This window comes from Haliotis rubra, unplaced genomic scaffold (genome assembly GCF_003918875.1).
Source record: "Haliotis rubra isolate DU_JTF1 unplaced genomic scaffold, ASM391887v1 Scf499, whole genome shotgun sequence".
NCBI classification, from domain to species: domain Eukaryota; kingdom Metazoa; phylum Mollusca; class Gastropoda; order Lepetellida; family Haliotidae; genus Haliotis; species Haliotis rubra.
In genome coordinates this window covers 202,398-229,018 of record NW_025767189.1, presented here as the reverse complement: position 1 = coordinate 229,018, position 26,621 = coordinate 202,398, and the positions used below count along the sequence as shown (strand labels likewise).

Below are 26,621 nucleotides of genomic sequence, written 5' to 3'. Positions count from 1 at the left end.
AACTGGATTGCTTATGTGGTTCAGATGCTCCTGCATGGGGGAGGGGTATGTTTCAGGGAGATGTTTTACTATTCTTGGGGAAATACAGCACAGGAAGTTTCTACTACATTTCAGAAGAATGAGGAATTTGTATGAGTCAGTATCAGTATAAAATCAGTGTTTGGACTCTAAAAACTTCACATTTACTTGGGGTGGTGGGGTAGTCTAGTGGTTAAAGGGTTTGCTCATCATGCCAAAGACCTGGGTTCGATTCCCCACATAGGTACAATGTGTGAAGCACATTTCTAGTGTCCCCTGCCGTGATATTGCTCGAATATTGCTAAAAACGATGTACAATTAAACTCACTCGCTCATGTTTATTTGTTTATTAAACGGTGTGAACCATGTTGTTTCAGATGGTTGGACCAGGGGCAGGATGATCATGCAATAGAGAGGGCCCTGGTGCCACACTCGGGGCCAGTAGTTGATGCACCTCCACGCGCTGCCTCACGTTCCAAGGAGAAGACACCTTCCCCTAAACCTCACTCACCCACAGGTGTGTAGCCCACATGCAATATTGGCCCTTGTCTGCTTGTTTGCCTTTTCGGAATCAGTGGTGCAAAAAGTTATCGAATCCAGCGTAGAATAGGTTCCTTGTGTCTGATGTGGGTCTTACTTTAGGGCATAACATCTCCTATGTACCATATTTCTTTCCCCTCGAGGAATCCAGGGCAAAATAGGTCACATTTTTCACGTTTGTCTCCCTGTGGGTAATCAAGGTCAAAATAGGTCCCAAAATTTTTATCCCATGCTTATCTCCCCTTGTTGAGTCTTGGGCAAAATGGGTCACTTGTATCCCATGCTTATCTCCCCTGCAAAATAAGTCGCTTTCATCCCATGCTTATCTCAATTTTGGGAATACAGGGCAAAATAGGTCGCTTTCATCCCATGCTTATGTCCCCTTTGGGAATCCAGCACAGGATAGGTTGCTTTCATCCAATGCTTACCTCCCCTTTGGGAATCCAGGACAAAATAGGTCACATGTATTCCTTGCTTATCTCCCCTTTAGAGCAGAATTATATAAGTGTTGACGAGAATTTTAGGCAATGTTATGCTCTCCTTCTCTTTCCCACTAATGTAGTGTTTCATCTTTCCAGGTGACCCATGGACAGTTTGGACAACGACTGGTGCTAACAGGGAGGACGGCACAGGGAATGCTGTCACCCTTGTACTGTATGGGGACAAAGGTCACAGTGAACCAATCATCATTGGGGAGCAAGATGACTTCGAGTTCAGACCAGGATCAAAGGACAAGTTTGATGTGAGGAGCTTCCATATTCAGTGGAGATACAAATACAAACACACTGTTTGTTGCAATCTGCATGATTTACTCTGTTTAGTTCCTTTCAAAACATGTCAGGTTTTAATTGTTTCAATGCTAACTTTATTTCGATATATCTTGTCCATAATGTGTGTATCTATTTCTGTTTAAATAGTGGACATTATGTCATAGTTTGGTTTCTTTCTTTGATTTTCATTGGTACAGTTGTGTTGTGATATATAAGATAGTGCTGTGTAGGTAGTGTTAACATGTCCCTCACCATATTCTTCTGTCTCAGGTACGAGTGAGTCGAGACGTGGGTGAGGTGTACAAGGTGCGACTGGCGTTTGACGGGGCAGCAGATCGGCAACAGAAGTGGTACTCTGACTTCAGCTCTTGTCCGTCCTGGCTCCCAGATACTGTAAGTTACACTGGCAGGATCTATTCGTAATTTACCAGGGCAAAGTAGGTCACTTGTATCCCATGCTTATCTCCCCTTGGGGAAACTAGGGCAGGATAGGTCACTTTCATCCAAAGTTTATCTCCCCTGACCAGATACAAAGACAACATTTTGGAGAAGTGGTCAGGAAGGGGATGTTACCTTTAACATAAACAAACAAAAAATTCCAGATCGGTGCTAAGAGTTCAGTTACATTCAGGAGCCAGAAATGATATTAGTTAATTGCTTCTTAAAATATTTCTCCAAATTATCTGGTCATTAGGGCTGGGAGTTTCATATTTCTTTACCTTACCCAGGTATCCGCTGTACATCTCACGAGATGGGTACAAAATACCTGAGCAGGAATTTTTCTTGGAGCCAAAACATTTTAGCTACAGATATAAAACTATTTGATGATGCATATACTGAAGTTGACTGAAGCGTTTGTCTTTTCTCAAACATAGGAAAGTCAGAAGAAATGCATGCACAGTCAGAAACTAAAGTGAGCTGTAGCAACAGTGTAACCATGGAGATTTATAGATATTTTCATTAAATGACATATCATGTGACTAACCTCAGGTCTGGTTGGTCCTGTCTGCAAACGGGTCCTTCTCAGGATCCACTCAATCTGAGTACATAAGTACCCAGATTACTCATCCAAAACTGCAAGCTGTATGTGTTTTTGAAGAGTTAGATTGTGTAAATATTCTTCAAAAAGAGAGTTGCTCACTCTTGATCAGGGTTTGTAGCAATGTGTGTCTGCTTTAGAGGAAGTTGGTAGCAATAATGTTTGGAAGTACAACACAAGCTGTGATTTCCTCTTCCCCCACACAGGTGGTGGTGATGAACAACAAGACAAGGAAGGAGTACATGTTCGAGAGTCGGAAGTGGGTGCGGGTGACGGACTATGAAGACTGTGTACTGGAGCTACCCGTATACAACAAGGACGAGGACAAGATGTTGCAGGGTAGATCTATAACATATCCGTGTTCACAAGTATAGCTACCATTCATTTGATATATCGATTAGGGGAAGATATCCTGATACTTTATTTAATATGTTCCCAAAATATTGACAAATATTTCCTGATGTTTGAGATAGTTGGTTTGGTCTTTCCAAATGTCCAGAAAATAATGTTTTTGAGCAAAACAAAATCTTGCACCTATTGGCACTTGCAAGAAATGAAATTCTAGCTGTGACTTGATTATATGCAACCTGAATAAAGAGTTTGCCCCCTAATGTTTCCCACTGTTTAAAGCCCTAGTCTTAACTTGCTTTATCAAGCACATTATGTACAGAACATGTAGATACAGTGATTACTCTGTATTCTCTGACATTACCATAAGACCTCTCGATGAACAGCACGGCATTGGGTGGTCAGGCTCGCTGACTGTGTTGACACATGTCATCGTGTCCCAATTGTGTAGATCAATGCTCACGCTGTTGATCACTGGATTGTCTGGTCCAGACTCAATTATTTACTGACTGCCGCCATATAGCAGGAATATTGCTGAGTGCGGCGTAAAATTAAACTCATTCACTCACTCGATGAACAGCATGTGCACTTAAAATTCATCATTGCTTGATTGTTCATGAAATACGACCTTTGAAAGTTCACTTGAGCTAGCAAAACCACACTAAACAAAGCTTCTTATCAACCTCATATCAGTTCATTGGTGACTGACAGGACCAACACACAAACTTTCCTAGCCTCCTACAATTTCCAATGTTCTCCCATCCAGACATTCAATAAATTATTTTTGTCATCAGTGTACAAGTACCATGTTGAGGTGTTTACTGGCGATGTGAAGTATGCAGGCACCGACGCCAATGTCTACATACAGATATATGGCGACAGAGGTGACACTGGCACCAGACATCTCCATGGGTCTTACACCAATGCCAACAAGTTTGAACAAGGCAATGTAAGTACTGTGGTGGATGAGAGTAGGCATAGTGGCATGATGTGGGTCTTTTTGCAGTTAGAGTTTGAAATTAATGTTGTTTAAATATGTAGGACTCGGATCCATGGCAGGCCTCAAATCCGTGGCGGATTTCTAAATCCATGGCAGATTTTCAAATCCATGGCTAGTTGCCGTACCTACCCTAATCTGTGGCGGATTTCCTACTCATTGTCATTAGAACATTTCAGCTCAGTAGAATAGGGGTTAATGGCATTTCATTTATGTGTTTCTAACTTACTGATACCCCTGGGCCTAGATTTTCGAAGCTCTGTTAGCGCTCAGATCATCTTTCAATATTGCTAATGTTTTTACGACTATCATAGAACTGAGAGAGCTTCGAAGATTTAGGCCATGCTAATTATCGCTTACATTTGCTTTCCTTTTAATATTCAACAATACATGAAGAAAGACAAAAGAGTGAATAACGTGTAAAAATATCTTCTTCTTCTTTGTAGGTGGCTCTGCAATTGCAACACCATCATTTTCTATGGTTTCCATTTTCTTAGCTTTGAAGATTTTCCTGAGATTACTATCGCCACGAACGGCTAGGGTTGAATAATGTTGGGAACAGTTAGCGATTATGACGTCATCGTGTAATGACGTCATTGCACGATCATAAGGCCATGTAACAATCGAACAATCAAACCTGCCATGGATTAGGAAACTCGCCACAGATCTGTGTCCTACGAATATACTTAGAAAAACAAATAAAGGATCACAAGAAAATTCAAGGGTTCCTTTAATATTTTCCAGTTTTCATCACCCACTTTGAATAGAGCTGTGGTGATGAAAACTGGAAAATAATAAAGGAATGCTTGAATTTTCCTGTGATTATCTGTTTCTCTCAGTATATTTCCAGACACCTTGTATCATGTAACTTTAATACAGAAATATACCTTCTCTTATGCCCATGGAAGGGAAATCACCACAATGATTTTATACTCACCTATGCATGTCCTTACTAATGATAGAGTCAATGAAATGTCCACCACTTTCAACATCTCTGCTGTATATCCTATGATATGTTTCATGTGAAGTTATTGCTGCGAGCTTCATTTATCTACCCAATTGCCTTTCAAAAAATAACAAGAAAGAAATTCTGTTCCACCACTACACAGACAATATGGAAACATTTGTTAAAGATATTGAGTCTTGTAACTCTGTAACTGTTTTCTGTATGATAATAAATTGGCAATGAAATAAACAGAATGATTACAAGAGCTGTGTGACTTTTCAACCATTGTTAACTTCATATTTCAGTGCGATCTGTTTGAGATCGAGGCTGTGGAATTAGGCAAGCTGAAGAAGGTGAAGGTCAGCCATGATGGTTATGACGCCGGTTCAGGATGGTTCCTGGATAAAGTTGTTATAGAAGTCCCCCAGGAGGGCAACGATAAATACGTCTTCAAGTGTGCCAGGTGGGGACAACCTGTGTGTAGAGATCAGTATACAAGCATGTGTGTCATCCTGATTTCACAAACATGTCCAAATTGTCATTTGTTCCACCAAATCATAGTGAGACTAATGCTTGAATTCTTCCTCAGGTTTTGTCAAATCTTCATGAAACTTGTGAGGGTAATAATTTCTCTTTTTACCAATTATTTCTTCATTATTTTGAGCTCAGCTGAGATGGATGCATGATTAATTGAAGCTGGGTTTTAAGAGCATATTTGTCAAATGGCATCTAATATATTCAACTATAACATTAAAGAATGATGGCATTCAGACCTACATCACTGTAAGATCTGAACAATGTAAACTGTCAGACCCTTTGGGTAATAATGTACGTCAATGTACATCCACACATTATGTAACATCAGGGATGTAATGTTGTGATCAGTGTTGTGTCATTGATACGATGTTGCAATGACACTCATGATCTGAAGTCAAGAATGCAGTGTTGCATTGTGATGCCAATGTTGCAGGGATGTGATGTTTCATTGTGATGCCAATGTTGCATTGTGATGCCAATGTTGCATTGTGATGCCAATGTTGCAGGGATGACAATGTTGCAGGGATGCAATGTTGCAGGGATGCCAATCTTGCATTGTGATGCCAATGTTGCATTGTGATACCAATGTTGCATTGTGATGCCAATTTTGCAGGGATGCCAATGTTGCAGGGATGCTATGTTGCATTTTGATGCCAGTGTTGCAGGGATGCGATGTTGCAGGAATGCGATGTTGTAGTGATCTGGGCATTCGGGTGTTGTTTTAAAGTCGGTTATGTGATGATGATGTTGATGTTGATGTGAATTAAACGGAGTGATTGTGTTGATGTTGTTCTGAAGTCGGGATATGATGGTGTTACAGATGGCTGGACGAGGGGCAGGACGACAAGGCCCTGGAAAGAGTACTGCCAATGTCAGAAACAATCAAAGCCAAGAAACCAAAAGGTACGACCACCATTTTCAAAACACCATCCTGGAGAGTTACAATACGTTACCACCGTGAATCTGATACTTGTTGAATCCAATAGCTGACACAGGGGATCATGGACAAATATGTCTGCTCGGTATTGACTTTTCTAAGCCCAGCATCATCAATGTTTCCATTACCATCCACCATAAGCAGTGAATGAAAAAAGGCCCGTCCGACCGCCCGAGACGGGCTAGATTTCTGCCGGACAGTCTAATGTTACAGCTAGCCAGCCTGGACGGGTGAAACAAAAAATTAAGATAACGTGTGCATGCGATTTGGTTCCTCACTCTGAGAGTGAATGGATTCAACCCAAAAATGCACAAGAATTTGTACTTTACTCATTTCTTGATAAACCCAGAAAACATAACATTTGTTACTTTCAACAATTTTCTGAGAGACATCATGTATTGATGAGAGGATAATAGCCCTTATGAATACTTTGGAAAATAGTTATAAATAATATAATAATAGATAATCATAATGTATGGTCTAGTAGACCAAGTTCCAAGTTATTACCACAGATTGCAGTATGAAACCTAATCATCATATTAGATCACAGTATATCCATCAGAGCTGATATCTTACTGACTCTAGTAAACTGTTACTGGTTTAAACACAAAGTGGGTTATCCACTGATAAGTTTCTGTCTCCCCAGCTGGTGACTGGCAGGTGCTGGTGACGACAGGCGACGAGGACGACAGTGCTACAGATGCCCGTGTTTTCCTCACAGTCTATGGCGACAGAGGAAGGTCAGATGAGGAGAGGCTTCAGGGTCACTTCCACGTCAGCAGGACTGACCACTTCGATGTACGTCCACTCAGTGTGTTCATACTAGAATCAAAGTTACTTATTTCAGGATAGTTTCCTCAACCCTGGGGCCGGACCAGTCTTTGTGCTATGACTGTCAAAAAGTCTATGTTAAACTGTATGGAGTAACAATTTGCTCCTCACTAAGATCACTTTACGGAATGAGGCCATGGTAATTCATGTAGAACTTAGTCATATCTTACTGGACCAGAACGTTTGACTTCTTAGTGGCACAAGAAGAGTTCATGAGAAATGTGATGAACTGGGCTTCTACTTCTTTATGCAATAAAAAACTTTCTAATTACTTTGGTCCCCTCACAGGAAGTAACCCTTACACACCTTGTACGGCAGTAGTGGAAGTAAAGTCTATATCATCCTCAGCACAGTTACCCGACTAGGGAGATACGTTATATGTTGTATACACTGACAACAGGGTTCAGGTGCTTCCCGTGAGCTGGACGACAATCCTAAATTTTGTTTGTTTTTGTTTGTTTTACCTCATTATTATGTGTGTCATATCTTACACCATGTAGACCAAATTGGTTACTATGATAATTCACTACATATACTTAATTGTTGGTGATTATATTTGCCACATTTTGATGATTCAAGATGAAATATGACTACCTTAAGTCTTTATCATCAGATCTGGCTGGACCCCAATAAGATTGGGAAGATAAGAAAAATCCGTCTACGTCACGATGACAGTGGGATGGCAGCAGGCTGGAGAGTCAAACAGGTATGAAACTCCAAAAGGAGTGTATCTCTAGAGCTCAAACCCACAGATTAGGTATCAGTCTCTTTCTTTCTTTCCTGCTCTCTTTCATAAAGATTTACAAGTGAAGATCCGGGTAATAAGTGATCTTCAGTAACCCATGCTTGTCGCAAGAGGCGACTAGCGGGATCAGGTGGTCAGGCTCGCTGACTTGGTTGACACATGTCATCGGTTCCCAATTGTGTACATCAATGATCATGCTGATCACTGGATTGTCCAGACTCAATTATATACAGACCGCCGCCACATAGCTGGGACATTGCTGGGTGTGGCGAATATTTGTAGCTCGCTCGCCCGCTTGCTCTCACTCACTCACTCACTCATAAACAGCCATTGGGTTCGCCCAGGAGTAAAAGTATTCATGCATCATGCTGAAGACGAAGGTTTTATCCCTGATATAAATGCTGTGTGTGAAATGCTACAATGTTGCTGGAACATTGCTTTATCATTTGACAAGACAGCTACTTTGGAATACGCTCCCCGAAAGTTCTTTTTGTATACAATTGACATTGGTGTTGGGGCAGGTCGTGCTGATTGACAGGGTCCGAGATGAGCGTCTGGAGTTCCCAATCAACCGCTGGCTGTCCTTCTCGGAAAACCATGGGGACATCGCTGTAGAGGTACCAGCTCACTGGCCAAAGAAAACCCCAGAAGCAGGTGAGAGATAACACCTTGATTGTTGACTTAGAGAGGCAAAATATTGTAGAGGTCAATGTAAATTTGATATTTTGGTTTAGTTTCCTTGCAAACTTCTCCTGATTGACTTGTATCTTCCAAGAATTGTTTAAAAAGTCCTTATAAGGCATCATGAGAAGATCATTTAATTAGCACAATCATTTGACACAATCTGTTTCCTATGTAACTGAACTTACATGAAATCAATATTGAAAAATGCCAATGGCATGTTCAAAAAAGGTCAGGTCTAAAAAGGGCAAGAGCACAATCCTGAATGGTTGCATATTCCCCAGGGAGTTCAGAATGATAATAGGAAAGCATACAGATCTGCTAGTCAGATACCCAATAAACCGTGTTAGAGCAGATACTAGTTTCTGGTTGCGTGCGGTATGTGAATGTATAATAATGATAATAATTACATTGTGAGCAATGTTTTTCTTGTATATGAATATTTGGCAAGGGTACCAGGAACGAAGACACCATCTTACATACAAATGTTGAAAGTACTTGGTTAGCTTTCCTAAACAAACATCATTTGGCATGGTACCAAGTGAGAAGAACAAAATGCCATTGTATATTGTGCAGTGTTGTGTCATTTTGGAGTGAAAAGGCAGGGCAATAAGTCCAACCCATGTCCTAGAGATCCTGGTGTCATAGATATCACTTCTGTTTCTTCCCTATTCTCCAGTGTACAAGTACGTTGTCCAGACGACGACAGCCACAGACTGGGGTTCTGGCACTGATGCCAGTGTCTACATTAACCTCTTTGGAAGTAAAGGGGACTCTGGGAAAAGATTTCTTAGGAATAGTCTGGAAGACAAAAACAAGTTTGAAACAGGATCGGTGAGTTACTCACGTGTCAGGGCCTGATGTAAACAGTGTTTTAACCATTAGAAAGATGACTTATTGGGATCGTCTTTTTTCTCACTCACTTACATAACAATATCTTTGATCAGAGACCCAGAAAATCCGGGTAAAATACGCAAAGAAAATTTCCAATTACGCATTGTAAAAATAACTGTTGCGTACCATTTACGCATTTAAAATGTTAGATACGCAAAAAGTTTAAAACAAATGCGTACAGAGTATATTTATAAAAATCGCTTGCGTAATGAAAAAGACATCGATTGCTATCAAGTTGTACTGTTAATATAGGACAAGTATTGTATTTTTGTCAGTATAGGATGAGTGATTTATTATGAAATCATTTCCATTATATTTAAGTTGGTTTTGATTAGGTATGACATGAGGCAGAACATACCTGCTTAGTAAACTTACTCAATGACGTAATACTTAGGTTAGTGAAATGACTGAAATACGCACATATTTGAAAGCAGTGGGTAACGGAAAATGAAATACCCACTCAACATTCATAATACCCACTCCAAAAAAATGCAGTGGGTACAGTACCCACATGACCTAATTCTTATCTGGAGCTCTGTTTGATTTGGTTATTAACGGGGAACTTCCCCAATCAGTTTTGAAATAACAGAGTTGCTGTTATTGCTGTATCATCACTGTTGCTTCGCATATCCCAGGTGGACACGTTCCAGTTGGAGGCGGTGGACCTTGGACGTCTGGAGAAGGTGGTTGTCGGCCATGATGGCAGTGGGGCTGGAGCAGGATGGAAGCTTGACTCCGTCACTGTCAAGATCAACAACAAGGAACAGTTTGTCTTCCCATATGGAAAGTAAGTACGATCAGACCCCAGTAGTCTCAGCATCGTGAGTGAGTATGTCAGGGATACCAGAAATAGACTTCATTGTACCTATTTGGAGAATCAAACCCAGTACTTTGGTATGATGAGTTAACAGTTAAACCATTAGGCTACCCAACTGCTCCCTTAATTTTCCTGAAGCTGCCATAGTTCACATGCAGTTGGAGGTAGCAAGCAGGTACATGCATGAATTGCCAGATGTGAACAAGGATTCTTAAAGACAATGCTCATGCGAGATAATAACAACAGCAATGTGAGATAATAACAACAGCAATGTAAGTAGGGGCAATGCTAATGTGAGAATAACAACAGCAATGTGAGTGGGGGCAATGCTAATGTGAGAATAACAACAGCAATGTGAGATATAAACAACAGCAATGTAAGTAGGGGCAATGCTAATGTGAGATAATAACAACAGCAATATGAGTGGGGGCAATGCTAATGTGAGGATAACAACAGCAATGTGAGATAATAACAACAGCAATGTGAGTGGGGGCAATGCTAATGTGAGAATAACAACAGCAATGTGAGTGGGGGCAATGCTAATGTGAGAATAACAACAGTAATGTAGGCGGGGGCAATGCTAATGTCAGAATAACAACACTAATGTAAGCGGGGGCAATGCTAATGTTAGATAATAACAACAGCAATGTGAGTGGGGGCAATGCTAATGTGAGAATACCAACACTAATGTAAGTGGGGGCAATGCTAATGTGAGAATACCAACACTAATGTAAGCGGGGGCAATGCTAATGTGAGAAACATCACTGCCAGTATGAATGGACATGAGACCTTTCACCAAACTGAATATACCTTCTACAGGCAAGTAACTTATAGTCCTTGATAAATCTCTGGATGGTTAAGTATCAGAGACAAAGTTATCATCACCACCATGGGCTACTGACAGTTATTACTGATACTCTGAGTTCTGTATGCTGTGTTGATGTTCCAGGTGGATAGACGAGGACAAGGATGACCAACTGACAGAGGTAGAAATCCCTGTCTCTAAATCACACCGCGGTGGCAGGTAGATTCTACAGCAAGCTCTTCATCAGGGAGTTCCAGTCATCTAAGCTTCATCAAGAAGACACTTCGTCCAAGCTTCTGTACTTTGGCCACAACAATCGCGTTTAACGGACACGTGAGATCTTGTGCAATGCCCCTCCACAAGGACCAGTGGTCAGCTGACACATAACATGATGGCAGGTGCCCCACCCATATCCACCTAACAATCGCACAAAAACTGATTTGAATTCATGTGTATTTGTTGAATCAAACACATTACTGAAAATGGATACAATTTCTTTCATGTTCTTGAAGCAAACACTCAGTCTATCTGTTGTTATCAGAAGTATATATTTGTTATGTGAAACTGTTATACATATAGCTACACAAAAGCATATATTTTGAAAGTGCTATAATCATATGTGATTCATGATATACTGTGATATACATGTATAATCTATTTCAGTATGGCATATACAACATCAACAAGTGACACGTATTGCAATATCATTGTTATGACAGGGCCTTCACTTGTTGATTCACTTCGTTACACTGATACATGAATACTATAGGCTGTTTTGTCACTGTAACTGTTGTTCTAGAGACAGTTGTTTGTTGTTTATCTGTGATATGTAGAATATACACCGGGTAATACGTATTATACCTTTCAATAGGTGTAACATTGTAGCAACGAATGAGTTGGCTAATGGTTGTTTCTAGGTGCTTCTAGCAGGGATGGATCTATTGTTGATATTACAAGTCTGTAGCATTTAGTCATGCATATATAGTGTTATCTAGTAGTGCCAAGCCTGTTTCATTTATTTCATATGTTAATGACTTTGGTTAGTTATACTTATTGTTTCTGTGTGGAGAAATACAAGACTCAGTGAGACGTGTGATACTCTACTTGATGGTATATGTCATTGTGTACTTATATAACCTACTCAACTTTTGATAGGGATTATCCGCTCATTCTAATTAAATATACACTTTATATATTACGAGAATCAGTTTGTGTATCATGGAAAGATGATAATATCCCTATCAAAAGTGGAGTTATATATGTCTGTGTTGTCCTTAAATCATTTGTGTTCTCAAGGCCTTACTCCCATCAACCTACATGCATACACTTCGTGTCAAGCCTCCCCTCATACACAGCCCCATCAACCCTCCCCATACCAGATTCTAATAATATCTGTCTGCACATGCAAACCTCAGGCTACATCAATGGGACACTCACTATGTACAGTGTAGCAATTCAATATTAAACACTAATCCCGTGAATTCTGTTCCAACAATTGTGAATTTCTTCATGTCACTGTCCTTGCATATCACAGTGTGAGAGCCCCAGCCTAATACAGAGTAGAAAACACCTAACGCTGTTAAGGAACAGTATTTACGGAGTCCCAATTTTAGTAAAGGTCCCTCGCCCCAGCCGCAGCTCCCAGCTTCCGAAGACATCTCTCCTGTGATATAAACAGATACCTTAAGTGCCACTCAGGACCAGCCATGTTGAGGCTGTCTCATGAAGGGTGGTGCATATACTCACACCTGCAGACCTCTGTCTAGTGTAGGGTGATGTATATACTCACACCTGCAGACCTCTGTCTAGTGAAGGGTGGTGCATATACTCGCACCTGCAGACCTGTCTAGTGAAGGGTGGTGCATATACTCACACCTGCAGACCGCTGTCTAGTGAAGGTGGTGCATATACTCACACCTGCAGACCTCTGTCTAGTGAAGGTGGTGCATATACTCACACCTGCAGACCTCTGTCTAGTGAAGGGTGGTGATTATACTCACACCTGCAGACCTCTGTCTTGTGTAGGTGGTGCATATACTCACACCTGCAGACCTCTGTCTAGTGAAGGGTGGTGCATATACTCACACCTGCAGACCTCTGTCTTGTGTAGGTGGTGCATATACTCACACCTGCAGACCTCTGTCTAGTGAAGGGTGGTGCATATACTCACACCTGCAGACTGCTGTCTTGTGTAGGTGGTGCATATACTCACACCTGCAGACTGCTGTCTTGTGTAGGTGGTGCATATACTCACACCTGCAGACCGCTGTCTTGTGTAGGTGGTGCATATACTCACACCTGCAGACCTCTGTCTAGTGAAGGATGGTGCATATACTCACACCTGCAGACCTCTGTCTAGTGTAGGTGGTGCATATACTTACACCTGCAGACTGCTGTCTATTGTAGGGTGATGTATATACTCACACCTGCAGACCTCTGTCTTATGTAGGTGGTGCATATACCTACACCTGCAGACCTCTGTCTAGTGTAGGGTGATGTATATACTTACACCTGCAGACCGCTGTCTTGTGAAGGGTGGTGATTATACTCACACCTGCAGACCTCTGTCTTGTGTAGGTGGTGCATATACTCACACCTGCAGACCGCTGTCTTGTGTAGGTGGTGCATATACTCACACCTGCAGACCTCTGTCTAGTGAAGGATGGTGCATATACTCACACCTGCAGACCTCTGTCTAGTGTAGGTGGTGCATATACTTACACCTGCAGACTGCTGTCTAGTGTAGGGTGATGTATATACTCACACCTGCAGACCTCTGTCTTATGTAGGTGGTGCATATACCTGCAGACCTCTGTCTAGTGTAGGTGGTGCATATACTCACACCTGCAGACCTCTGTCTAGTGAAGGGTGGTGATTATACTCACACCTGCAGACCTCTGTCTTGTGTAGGTGGTGCATATACCTACACCTGCAGACCTCTGTCTAGTGTAGGGTGATGTATATACTTACACCTGCAGACCGCTGTCTTGTGTAGGGACATGTCAATTCTCACAGTAAGTAGAAGAGTGCATACCTCCATGTTTCTTTCAGTCTTCCATACACTGTACTATAACTCCCCTACCAAAGACCCATTTGCCTATAGTGTAGTTAAACAACATATTCTATACAACATTTATGATATTTATAGTATTTTGCCACATGCCAACATTTTGAAAATTTATGATGTACTCTGTTCTGGACATTGACAGTTGTCTAACAAATAGCTCATTTATCTGTGATATATTTCACGAGAACTTACCTGGAGATATTCAGTTAGTACTTCCAAAGTATAAAACCCGAATTTATTTGCCAAACTAACTGAAAAATGTTTCAGATATTGTTGTTCCATATATTAAGTATTTTTACATTTTTAAGTCCTTCAAAGACTGAACCATAACTTCCATGATAAAATGAAGCCAATTAATTCACAGCATTAGACAGTATACATTCACATTAATAATACTTTTTATGATGTAATTTTATTGTATTAGATTTTGTGTAACTAGACACTTAGCATTACACATTTCCTACATACTTGCCTACACATTTACTGATGAAATAAAATAAGACAACAGTGTTTTAAGGGTTTACTCATGCATGGTAAATACCTAATTAGAACATTGATATGGCACAGAGGATGTTAGGGACCAATCATTTAAAATTGTGGACTTCAGGAATTTATTTTAATACATTTTGTTACATATTAAACTAAAAAAACTTTTTTTGACTAATGTTGCTTATATTCTGGGCGACTTTAAGTAAAATTGTTCTCTCCTTTCAGAGAGAATACAAGTTGGGAATTTCAGAAATATAAACTGGTTGGTCCCCAGTAAACTGATGGATCAGCAAATTACCAAATCATGACCAGTGGTACATGTCCACTGTCTCCGTTTAAAGCTAATACCTTATTTCTTTTCATCAGTATAATAGCCAAATATCCACAGCCTTAGCTTGATTATCCCAGTAATCATAGGGAAGTGATATCAAGAATAATTGTTTGTTTCACTTTGATAGTATGCATGTTGATATTTTTACACAGGTACAACCATGAAAAGAGTATCTATATAATTAGGTATTAACATTAGTTGTATGGTTATTTGTTTCTCATGAATTATGTTGTTAATGCATCATTGAACAACGACGTGAGTCATCATAGTTATGTAGTATGTACTCCTCTGTGATATTCCTTATTGTTGTGGTTGTCACTGTCGTTGTAGATGTTGTCGATATCGTTGTTGCACCGGTAGTCATGTACATCACTTTACATGCTGTTTCACAGTCCGTCCACTTATACAGTTACCTATATAATAAACACTGAAACATTCCAGTGTGTACTTGTTTATTATTACCTAGGGGGGCAGGGAGTTTGATTACCTATTCCAGACAGGTTGGGACAGTATGGAGAGATATCATTTTATGTCAACTAGGAATTTCAGACTGGTCGGGAGGAAAATGAAGCCGCTTTTAGGGTGGTGGAGTAGTCTCGTGGTTAAAGCGTTTACTCGTCCCGTTGAAACCCCGGGTTTGATTCCCCACATGGGTACAATGTGTGAACCCCATTTCTGGTGTCCCCACTGTGATATTACTGGAATATTGCTAAAAGTGGCTTAAAACCATACTGACTCACACAGACAGGTCGGAGAAAAATGGAGAAATATTGTTCAATGTCTGATACAGATTCCAGACAGGTTATGAAAAACTGACAAAAACTTTACACTGCTATATGTTACTTCTATATACAGATTCCAGACAGGTTATGAAAAACTAACATAAACTTTATACTGCTGTATGTTACTTCTATATACAGATTCCAGACAGGTTATGAAAAACTGACATAAACTTTATACTGCTATATGTTACTTCTATATACAGATTCCAGACAGGTTATGAAAAACTGACATAAACTTTATACTGCTATATGTTACTTCTATATACAGATTCCAGACAGGTTATGAAAAACTGACATAAACTTTATACTGCTATATGTTACTTCTATATACAGATTCCAGACCAGAAGTATCAGCCATGGATTTGAGATAGGTCCTACACCAGTGACTGTGTATCTGCTACTTCAGATTACATGTCCAGGTGTGACGCACCCTATGATCATTGAGTGAGTGAAAATATGTGTATTCCTTGTGCAGTCTTAATGTATTCGTGAGCAATTCCCCTATTCCTTGAGATGTGCTTCTTGTTCACAGAAGCATATCCTGTGTATGCTTTTGACATCCAGATCCCAAATTCAATCTTATCAGACACATGCTGTATTTGACACGACCAAGATGTCACAGTGTATGCTTGTTACATCTGTATAGCATAAAGATTTAGTCTCCATAGACAGGCTAAGTAAACCTAGGCTCAGTATTATCCATTACACTGCTATACTGAGTCTAACAAAACCTAGTAGAAGGTCGCGTCAGCTAACCTTTTGGACTGACCAATCAGAACACAGCTTACTAAATCGGGAAAGTTAACATTCGCACACACCATTTAAACATTTACCTCAAAACTCAAACGATTCTGAATGCTATCCGAATGATACATCCAATGAGTAAACAGTTGCTGAAAATAGCATTTTTGTCAATATTCAAGAATGTCATCTTGCGAAAATATAAGCAAACAGTAACCATGTCATTAGAAACCCATAAGCGTATATACTGCAGGTCAAATATCTGTGTTTTATGAGGATTTTCGTTTGTTGATAGATCAGTGTCAGCGACCAAAAACCGTTTTGTAAGTCCCGCTGAACACTAACAAGTAGTCGTCTGATTGGCTAAATCCGTTCGGCCATCTTGCGTTTGATTGGATGGTCATAGGTCGCTCAAAGGTTAGCTGACGCGACATTCTACTAGGTTTTGTTAGACTCAGTACAGCAGTGTAACAAATAATACTGAGCCTAAGTTTACTTAGACTGTCTCTATAGACAGTGTATGAAATAAGCCAAAAGCCCAGCCAGACATCAGGGCTGGTAACTTCAAAATGTTACCAGCCCAAAATGGATTTAACCAGACCAGACAATCCAAAGAAAACAAGTGTTTGCCACTGATATGGCAATGTCCCCCGCTGCTAAAGAATGGAATATCTATATTTACTACTTTTTAATTTTTGGTCACATAAAAGATGCCTGAAATGAATGGTGTCTGCATAATCACCTAATGTAGGCTGTCAACATATTTGAAAACATTGGGTGCAATGTTTCATGAGATATCGCGTTTAAATAAGTTTGAAAAGCGGTCAAAGTGTTGTGGTGACCTTGAAGGTAAGGCCAAGGTCACCCAAATCGACTGGTGTCTGTAATCCCCCAATGTAGGCTGTCACCAAATTTGAAGACATTGGGTACAGCAGTCCATGAGATATCGCGTTAACAAGAGTTTGAAAAGTGGTCAGTGTCCCGGTGACCTTGAAAATAAGGTCAAGGTCACCCCAATCGACTGGTGTCTGCGTAATCCCCAAATGTAGGCTGTCACCAAATTTGAAGACACTGGGTACAACAGTCCATGAGATATCGCGTTAACAAGAGTTAAAAGTGTGCAAAGTGTCATGTTGACCTTGAAGATAAGGTCATGGTCATCCAAATCAACTGGTGTCTGCGTAATGCCCCAATGTAGGCTGTCACCAAATTTGAAGACACTGGGTACAACAGTCCATGAGATATCGCGTTAACAAGAGTTTGAAAAGTGGTAAGTGTCCCGGTGACCTTGAAAATAAGGTCAAGGTCACCCCAGTCGACTGGTGTCTGCGTAATCCCCCAATGTAGGCTGAGATATCGCGTTAACAAGAGTTATAAGTGTGCAAAGTGTCATGGTGACCTTGAAGAAAAGGTCATGGTCATCCAAATCAACTGGTGTCTGCGTAATGCCCCAATGTAGGCTGTCACCAAATTTGAAGACACTGGGTACAACAGTCCATGAGATATCGCGTTAACAAGAGTTTGAAAAGTGGTCAAAGTGTCATGGTGACCTTGAAAATGAGGTCAAGGTCACCCCAATCGACTGGTGTCTGCGTAATGCCCCAATGTAAGTTGTCACTAAATTTGAAGACATTGGATACAACAGTGCATGAGATATCACATTAATAAGAGTTTGAAAAGTGGTCAAAGTGTCGTGGTGACCTTGAAAATAAGGTCTGGACATCACTGCATCTCTTGAGACATCACTGAACTCCACAGGGTCTTCCAGGATATCACCAAATCTTTCTGGACATCACTGCATCTCTTGAGACATCACTGAACTCCACAGGGTCTTCCAGGATACCACCGAGTCTTTCTGGACATCACTGCATCTCTTGAGACATCACTGAACTCCTCAGGGTCTTCCAGGATATCACAGAGTCTTTCTGGACATCACTGCATCTCTTGAGACATCACTGAACTCCTCAGGGTCTTCCAGGATACCACCGAGTCTGGGGGATATCAGCAAGTCTTTCAGAATATCACTGAGTCTTTCAGGGGTAATTAAAAATTAGAAGTGAATTCATGCAATATATTAAACTTCATTTATTGTCTTAGAAACAGACCCCAAAAAGATAATCCACCATTTTTAGTATGTACAAATTACTGCTCATCTATCTTTGAACACAAAACCCCGACAAAAATTACCCTTTGATTGTGATTAAAGTGTGGCCGAATCATCACCATTTAGTTAACACTGCAGCATATGGCATACAGAAATAAAATATACACAACAAATGATGCAGCTTTGATCCCAAAACATAAATATTGTTGAAATATGTCCATTGGTTGTTATATCAACAAATAGAAGGGTTGATCTTCACTATAGTGAAGCACAAGTTTAATCCTGTACATAGACATAAACATCCTTTGTCATATATCAACAAATATTACTGAGCACACATAGTTACATGCAATATAATATTATGCATTAGGAACTTGCAACTGCTTTTAATAAAGAAAATATATACATATTTTCCTAATTATCACAATGCTTTGTTTTTCGCTGTACATACAATAACATTAGTGCATGTCAAAGAATTGTCCGAACACCAAGAAAACAACTGGCTAATACTTTAACTGCTGAATCAGAAGGGCCTGTTTTAACAAATAAAAGCTGTAGATTGGGATTTTAATATAACAGACATCTTGTATATAAGGATGTAGTTGGTTTGCTGGAGTCATGTAATACATCTTCAACAAAGGAGCTCAACTATTTAATATTCAGAGAAGGGATATCAAATGTTGGTCCCAAAATAAGTAGGTAAAACATGGCAACCAATGGACCCCTTCCACAAAATGGTTCTTACACTTAATTGAGTGTGACACCCATACTTGAACATTGGCTTATGAGCACGCTACGTAACATTGCTTTGGGGAAAGGGAACTTAACATAAACATCTTCAGAACATCCTCAGTATATTGTTTCATTGGCATTCAAGAAGTTATGGACATGAGTGAGTGAGCTTAGTTTTACTCCGCACTCAGCAATATTCCAGCTATATGGCAGCGGTCTGTAAATAATCAAGTCTGGACCAGACAAGCCAGTGCTCAACAGCATGAGCATCGATTTACTTATGAACATGAATATGTCATACAATATAAACTACCACCTCCTCACCATCACACTCACTACAGATAAGACTTTAGTCATATATATTTGTGATGTATTCAGCCCTACAGACTGACATATCTAATGTCTAACACAGTGTGAGCTTATTGCCCGTTAAAGAGGCAACCGAATATTCCAGGGCACACTGTAGCAATGACACTGTTTTTTTACAACTTCTGATGACATAAACAATCTATAGGTCATAAGGACAAGGTTCTCGACTCATAATGCTTGCCCTGTTGTTTGAATCCCACATGGATACTAAATGTTTGTCTCCAATTGTTCCATTCACCAAGGTAGTTCAGATCACACCTTTGTCCAACTGTTATGTACAAGTGCAGGAACCTGCTTCAATTGCCCCAACACCAAGGCTTCTGGAACCACCAGGAGGAATTATTAGCCCCTCATATATACATGGCACTGGAACACTCAAGGTTGGTATCAAGCGACGTCAAATGATTCCATTGTCCGAAGGTTGGACCATGTTCACAACACTGTTCTTGTCATCAAGAGCAACAACTTCCTCCTCATCGTGCTCAGACTTAAGTGTGCTTGGGAGACAGGCGATGACGATGAACACAATGGACATGAGGAGGATACCCAGCAACGGTGCGACGTAATCAATGGAAAGGTTCTCACTCGTCAAGGCAACTGAAGAAAACAGACACATGGGATTAGTCCCAAGCTTGTCATGAAAGGCAATTAAATACATCAGGTGATCAGCCTTGTAGACATGACTGATTTCATGACTTTGTGCCTCAATGGCTTGGTTTGTTCATTATATCAATCACTGGATTGTCTGGAACTGGGCTTGATTACTATTAGAGTGCTTCATAGAGATTGAATATCAGGGAACAAACTAACATTCTATTTCATACATTTACTATTTTTTACACATCATTGTCTATTCGGCCAACAATTGTTCCATTCAGAAAAAGGACAATTGTACATGATAAGTGAGTGAGTCAGGTCCTATGCCAGTTTTAGCTATATTCCAGCAATATCACGGCAGGGAACACTAGATAAGGGCTTCACACATTGTACCATGATGGGGAATCGAACCCGGGTCTTCGGCGTGACAAGCGAACGCTTTAACCACTAGGCTTCTTCACCGCCCCAGAACACACAAAACGTGTTTAACACAGCATTGGGTGAGGACGTAGTTGAGTCAACGTTCACATAACATTAAGAGAAATCAAACAAGCATTGTCACTAAGGTGACATAATCCCCCGCCGCAAATTATCAAATCAAACTTATAAAGTAATGAAAGTTTAAGATGAAGTTAAATGTCAACAAAAACATGACTGATCAACCTCTCTTGATATCTGGCTCTTTAGTTGTTCAAACACACACGTTTTCAAGACTGACTTTGACCCTGACATGAATGTCATAGTGTATGAAATATGCAAAACTAGTAATAAAGAAATTGCTTATTGAAAAACATTCAAGAGAAGTCTTAAAAGTCTATGAAGAAAATCCAGTGAACCGTTCTTAAAATATCTTGCTGACAATTCAGGTTAACATGCTGAAATCTTCAAAGTGTCGTCGTGACCCTAAAAATTATGTGAAGGTCATCAAAATTGACTGGGCCCTGGGCCTTCCCTAGATGAAGCTTGGTGTCAAATATGAAGAAAATCCAGTAAACATTTTTTGCGATATCTTGCTGTCTATCTTAACATGCAATTTAACATGCTGAAATCTTCAAAGTGTCTCTGTGACCTTGAAAATTAAGTGAAGGTCACCAAAATCGACTGGGCCCTGCGCCTTCCCTGGATGAAGTTTGGTATCAAATATGAAGAAACTCCAATGAATGGTCCTTGAAGTATCTCGCTGACAAGCATAACATGTAGGTTAATATGCTGAAATCTTCAAAGTGTCTCTGTGACCTTGAAAATTAAGTGAAGGTCACCAAAATTGACTGGGCCCTGCGCCTTCCCTAGATAAAGCTTGGTATTGAATATGAAGAAAATCCAGAGAACGGTTCTTGATATAGCTTAACATGCAGGTAAAATGTTAAAGTCCCCTTGTGACCTTGAAATGAAGGTCAAGGTCACCAAACCTGACTTGGACCTTTCTTATACTGTGATGAAACTAGGTACCAAATATGAAAATAATCTAGGGAACGGTTCTTAAGATATTCCAATTCGTACGTACGGACGTGCGTACGGACGGACGGAGCCTAATACTATATCCCCCGCTTCGCACTAAACGCGTGGCGGGGGATAACTAAAGCGAAGACACAAGCATAAAATGAGGTGAAATGCCAGACAGACCTGCATTACTGCGGTTTACTGTAGCCAGCACAAAACACACCCAGGCCAGCAGAACACCGATCGTTATCACCACCTTCCTCCGCTCAGACTGGTAGTTCACCACTTCCGGCGGACTGCTCCCCTCCTGGAACCAGAATTATGATGCTAAGACAAAATAATATCATAATCATACGGTAAATAGCAATAACACCTCAAAACTGGAAGTTTTTTTACCCATTTGGGGAATCGGCTAGATGAAACCTTTAACAACATGGGCACCCCACAACCACTGTGCAAGTATTCAGCCAGAATTATTCATCACTGACTCAATACTGAGCGATTTATTTCCCAGAGTTGCACCTCAACCCCTAGTCTGTCTCACAGTCCCTGAACCAAATTATTTTCCCTCCTGCCAAGCCATCTCTGCTGTGCTAAAGCCCTAAATAAGGCAAGTCTAGATTTCCTCAGGTTCAGGATATCTGGTCTCCCTAGGGCTCCTTTTCTATTAAAATGGGCTTGTTTGTTACTATCAAAATTATATATTCAGAGACTAAAGGTTAGTCTACCCAACCCCAAAACATTGCGACACTGTGAACATTCAGTTTAGAATCAGTCTTCCAGACCCATGTTTGTCATAGGTGAGTTCATATTTAATGTTGCATCACTTATATTTCAGTTCAGACTTGTCATAAAGTCAACATCAGGGTCAGGTGGTCTTGCTCAAGGATATTGCCAATGCACTGCATCATATTCCAATAGCAGGGGTGGAAATAACTTTAAAATTGCTAGCGTACTCCGGTACAGTGGCCCATGTAAAATCACTTGCCCTGAAAAATTTTCCACTATACCAGACGTTTTCTTGTTCATTTTTTAAATAAACAACATAATTAACATTGGAATATCAACTGCACACTGGTACAGTGTGATATACAAATTTGCTTGCCCGACAGAAAAAAACACTGGACTCGGGCGTCGGACAATGGGTTACTTCCACCCCTGAATAGCACAGAATAATGATCATCATGTCAGTCTCTGGATTGTCAGGTCCAGACTCGATTATTTACAACTGCAGTCATATGGCTTGAAAAGTGCTGAGTGTGCAGACAAGCAACACACAAACTGATGTTTGTCATCCACCTGGAGAAGGGGCAAGAGCTAGCCCAGAAACGTCGTGAGAAACAAATAAAGAAATTGTTATCCATAACATTTGTCTTGTGTCACTATTCCAACTTCTAAATGCCTTTGAAGAATATTAAACTGATGCATACTTCAGAACCATGTGAGTCCAGATAGTTTTATTTCAGTTTCACTTAAAATTGTCCAGATAAAGAGGCTGCCACACAAACAAAACAGATGTTATAATGTGTGTGCATGTGTGTTTGATGACGTGTGGTATGACGACAAATACATGCGAATCACTCTCTACCTCATCATTGTTCTTGACTTCAGTCATTGACTCAGGAAGCTGTGAGCCGCACCTGTTAACATAGGACAAATAGATAAATAACACATGTACAGACCAATCATATCATGTAAACATATCTTCATCTCATATACAAAAATAATAACATCTTGAGAACAGATATGCACACATCCACAACACCATACAAACAGATCAACATTATAATGTTTCATACACTTGTACAAAATCCATAACATTTCATTGTACAGCTCTATGAAAGAAAACATTGACTCCTAGTCTGTCTCACTGTCCCTACCGCCCAGCCTTTCTGCATTGCTAAAGTTCAAATGAAGCAAGTATAGATTTCCTGTGGTTCAGAATCTCCCATCTCACTGAGGCTATTTTTAATTTAAATGGAAAAAAAAAATTATATAAGAATTATATATATTCTTCGAATAATCATTAGTCTAAATGACACCCTACCCCCCAGCCCCCCAGCACCAACTATCAGTGGTGAAGGGGCACCGCTGGATTCCCCTTGAATCTTAAAGGTCACATGCCATTGTAGATTCTGATACTTTTGGTATGGACTTACAGTAACAAATTATCAGAAATGCAAATTCAACTCATAAAGTTGAAAAAAATTGTGATGACACACACACACACACACACCCTCCCCCGCGAAATCGGAGTTCAGACGATTCACTAAATTCACCCCTACTGGGGTGAAAAGTGGTTTCAACATCTGTGCTGCGCTACACTGCACTCATGGCGCATGCGCTATGAATAGGTTCGCGCAGCTTGAAGCGGGTCTCAGATCATAAGGTCGTGAGGTTGAGCAGGAGTAGTCTAATCTTGGTTGTGTACACAAACAACATATGTAAATAATCTACTCGTTATATAAAAGAACCTTGTTAAGGATCTAGATCTACTCAGCTATGTGTCAACCAGTGAAGCGTTCGACATTTCAAGACGGAAAACCTTCCTGGCAGTGAGTACTCGGAGTAGGCTTTGATGTGAGCTATTTTTTCTAATGTTTTGACTTTTGTTGATATTATACAGGCGTGAGCTTTTTATATGTTATGACAGTAGATTGACGATTTAACTGTTTACATAATTTCATTTGACTATTTCACAACACACTCTTCTTACGGAGTCACTTTTTCAGTTCTATACTTATCGGTATCCCGCATGCTTCGTTTCGAGGGAAGTAAGCCCAAGTACAAAATATTGCACTTTTGATTTGCGATTGTACACTTATATTTTTGTTTATTTTGTTTTTCATAATCAGCAATGTATATTATATGTCATGAATAAGTGATAATTGTGTTTTAATTGTGTTTGTTTTTTTGGGGTTGCACGTGACCTTTAAATTCGCCTTTGATTGGATGAAGTTCCAAAGCTTGTTTACTTTTAACTTCATATCAACTGACCAACATAACATTAAGAACAGACGATATGAACTGATATATAACGTCATGTACAAATCTATAACATCATAACAGATTAACAGGACATATTCGCAAGGTCTTGTAACTCACAAACTGAAAGCCCTCTTTATATCGTGCTAAGACGCCGTCGGTGACAATGTTTTCAAGCCCCTGTGGACAGATCTACCATGAACAGACACACGTGATATATAACAATGCATACTATAGCTCTCGGCATGCTTATTGTACATGTTACTCCTTGTTAACTGTGCCACGTCAGACAAGTTCATCCACATACGTCACCACAATATATTTTACTGACCTTACTTCATATTAAGCAAATAGTTGCTACGCAAACCAACAAGGGCGATAGTGTAGTCAATATGCGGATCACGATACGGTTAGCTGAACTGATAAATGTATCGATACATGGGGCATCTGGCATCACCTGCTGTTAACACAACTTCCTGGATTACATTGGGTTTGCCGTATTATTTTCAACACATTCTAAAACCTACATGGATATAAAACTTCTGACTACCCGTCGTTCTGCCACCCCTCAACTCACCTGTGCGGACTGTCACCTTGTACAAATAATTTGTCTTCCGGTTAAACAAACTCAACCATAACACTGTTCGCCATCTTGTGAGTAAATGGAGTTATCTCCCTTTACCTATATTGCCTATACCGTACACCTACAAACTTCTATTGTAATTTAACGTTGTTAAAAGTACAGAGTTGTAGTGGCGTATGTGTGCATCAAAGGGCCAGTAACAAAGAACTGCATCGATAGCACAATATCTCATATAAACAATAATGATTACAGTATTGAGTATTGCCTCTAAAGAGCACCTGGAAATCAAATGTCTGAAAGAAATTGAAGTCAATTTGGAGAAAATGAAAATTGAAATAAAAGACAACGAAGGAAAAACTATTTCTCCAAATTGTTCAGATTTCCTTAAGGCAAAATTAAAGGTCAGAACAGAAAGAAAGGAAAAGGTAAAAGAAAAATATATTTATCAACTAATAATAATATCTTTAAGAATAATATATTTTTTTTATAAAAGCAATTTCACAGGCAAATCAGGTCAAAGGGTGTTGGTGATCATGATTTCGTGTTATGGATACCAGTGAAAGCCTTTAAGGTTCTGAAATCAGTTGTGATTTGTACCCGGCGTTTGTAGTGAGTGAGTGAGTTTAGTTTTACGCCGCACTCAGCAATATTCCAGCTATATGGCGGTGGTCTGTAAATAATCGAGTCTGGACTAAACAATCCAGCGATCAACAGCATGCGCATTTGGGAACCGTTGACATTGTGTCAACCAAGTTAGCGAGCCTGACCAACCGATCTCGTTTGTCGCCTCTTACGATAAGCATGGGTTACTGAAGATCAATATTCTAACCCGGACCTTCACGGGTACCGGCGTTTGTAACTGTAAGGAGCCGTAGACCCGTGATGACGATCATACAAATCCGTGAAGATCCGGGTTAAAACTGATCTTCAGTAACCCATGCTTGTCTCCCCGTGAAGATCCGGGTTAGAACTGGTCTTCAGTAACCCATGCTTGTCGGAAGAGGCGACTAAGGGGATCAGGTGGTCATCGCGGTCGGTTCCCAACTGCATAGATCGATGCTCATGATGTTGATCACTGGAGTATCTGGTCCAGACACGATTATTTACAGATCGCCGCGATATACCTGGAATGTTGCTTAGTGCGGCGTTAAACACCAACCAACCCGTGATTACGATCATACAATGCATGCGAAAACAGCCGCGCCGATATTTATATAACACTAGACTGCTAGAATGTTACAGTAACGTTTATATCTTATGCTGCTGATGGTACTACAAAGGTCAAACAATACTCCTTCTTAAGAAAGGAAATATGACCTTTTGTTTGGGATTTATTAGGTTATCACAGACAGTTGGCAATGTAAATATTTTATCATACAGTTTCGTATGCGCGCCATCGATATTTGTAACCAGGAATGGCATTCAACTATTATTGAAAGTTCCAGATATGATTCCTATAGTCCGTTTAAGTTGTTGCTTGAACTGTTATGCTTTAG

The 26,621-nt window shown here is 40.1% G+C and overlaps 2 protein-coding genes across 2 annotated transcripts in view; one reads left to right on the top strand and one right to left on the bottom strand.

The window, feature by feature from the left end:
* Positions 1 to 12,702, top strand: part of LOC124291640 (lipoxygenase homology domain-containing protein 1-like) — a 114,270-nt gene extending 101,568 nt beyond the window's left edge. Inside the window, 13 exon segments of the mRNA XM_046728690.1 lie at positions 396 to 535; positions 1,137 to 1,300; positions 1,599 to 1,721; positions 2,574 to 2,706; positions 3,510 to 3,664; positions 4,964 to 5,121; positions 6,016 to 6,098; positions 6,779 to 6,930; positions 7,577 to 7,669; positions 8,230 to 8,362; positions 9,069 to 9,223; positions 9,919 to 10,070; positions 11,050 to 12,702. Of these exon segments, the coding sequence (XP_046584646.1) occupies positions 396 to 535; positions 1,137 to 1,300; positions 1,599 to 1,721; positions 2,574 to 2,706; positions 3,510 to 3,664; positions 4,964 to 5,121; positions 6,016 to 6,098; positions 6,779 to 6,930; positions 7,577 to 7,669; positions 8,230 to 8,362; positions 9,069 to 9,223; positions 9,919 to 10,070; positions 11,050 to 11,128 (1,720 nt within the window). The 3' untranslated portion in view covers positions 11,129 to 12,702.
* A 5,682-nt stretch (positions 12,703 to 18,384) lies between these two features.
* Positions 18,385 to 25,201, bottom strand: LOC124291633. Its single transcript, XM_046728684.1, has 4 exons — positions 25,120 to 25,201; positions 23,146 to 23,197; positions 21,741 to 21,864; positions 18,385 to 20,117 (listed from the first exon to the last, which is right to left on the bottom strand). Exons 2-4 carry the CDS (start codon positions 23,170 to 23,172, stop codon positions 19,918 to 19,920), a joined length of 351 nt encoding a protein of 116 aa, XP_046584640.1. The 5' UTR covers positions 23,173 to 23,197; positions 25,120 to 25,201; the 3' UTR covers positions 18,385 to 19,917.
* Between the last annotated feature and the right edge of the window lie 1,420 nt (positions 25,202 to 26,621).

Bases quoted from the DNA above. Each gene is read 5' to 3' on its own strand.
- LOC124291633 (XM_046728684.1), bottom strand. From the start codon at position 23,172: ATGACTGAAGTCAAGAACAATGATGAG. The intron at 21,865-23,145 runs GTAGAGAGTGAT...TTCTGGTTCCAG, and splicing joins AAGTCAAGAACAATGATGAG to GAGGGGAGCAGTCCGCCGGA. The intron at 20,118-21,740 runs GTCTGTCTGGCA...TGTTTTCTTCAG, and splicing joins AGTAAACCGCAGTAATGCAG to TTGCCTTGACGAGTGAGAAC.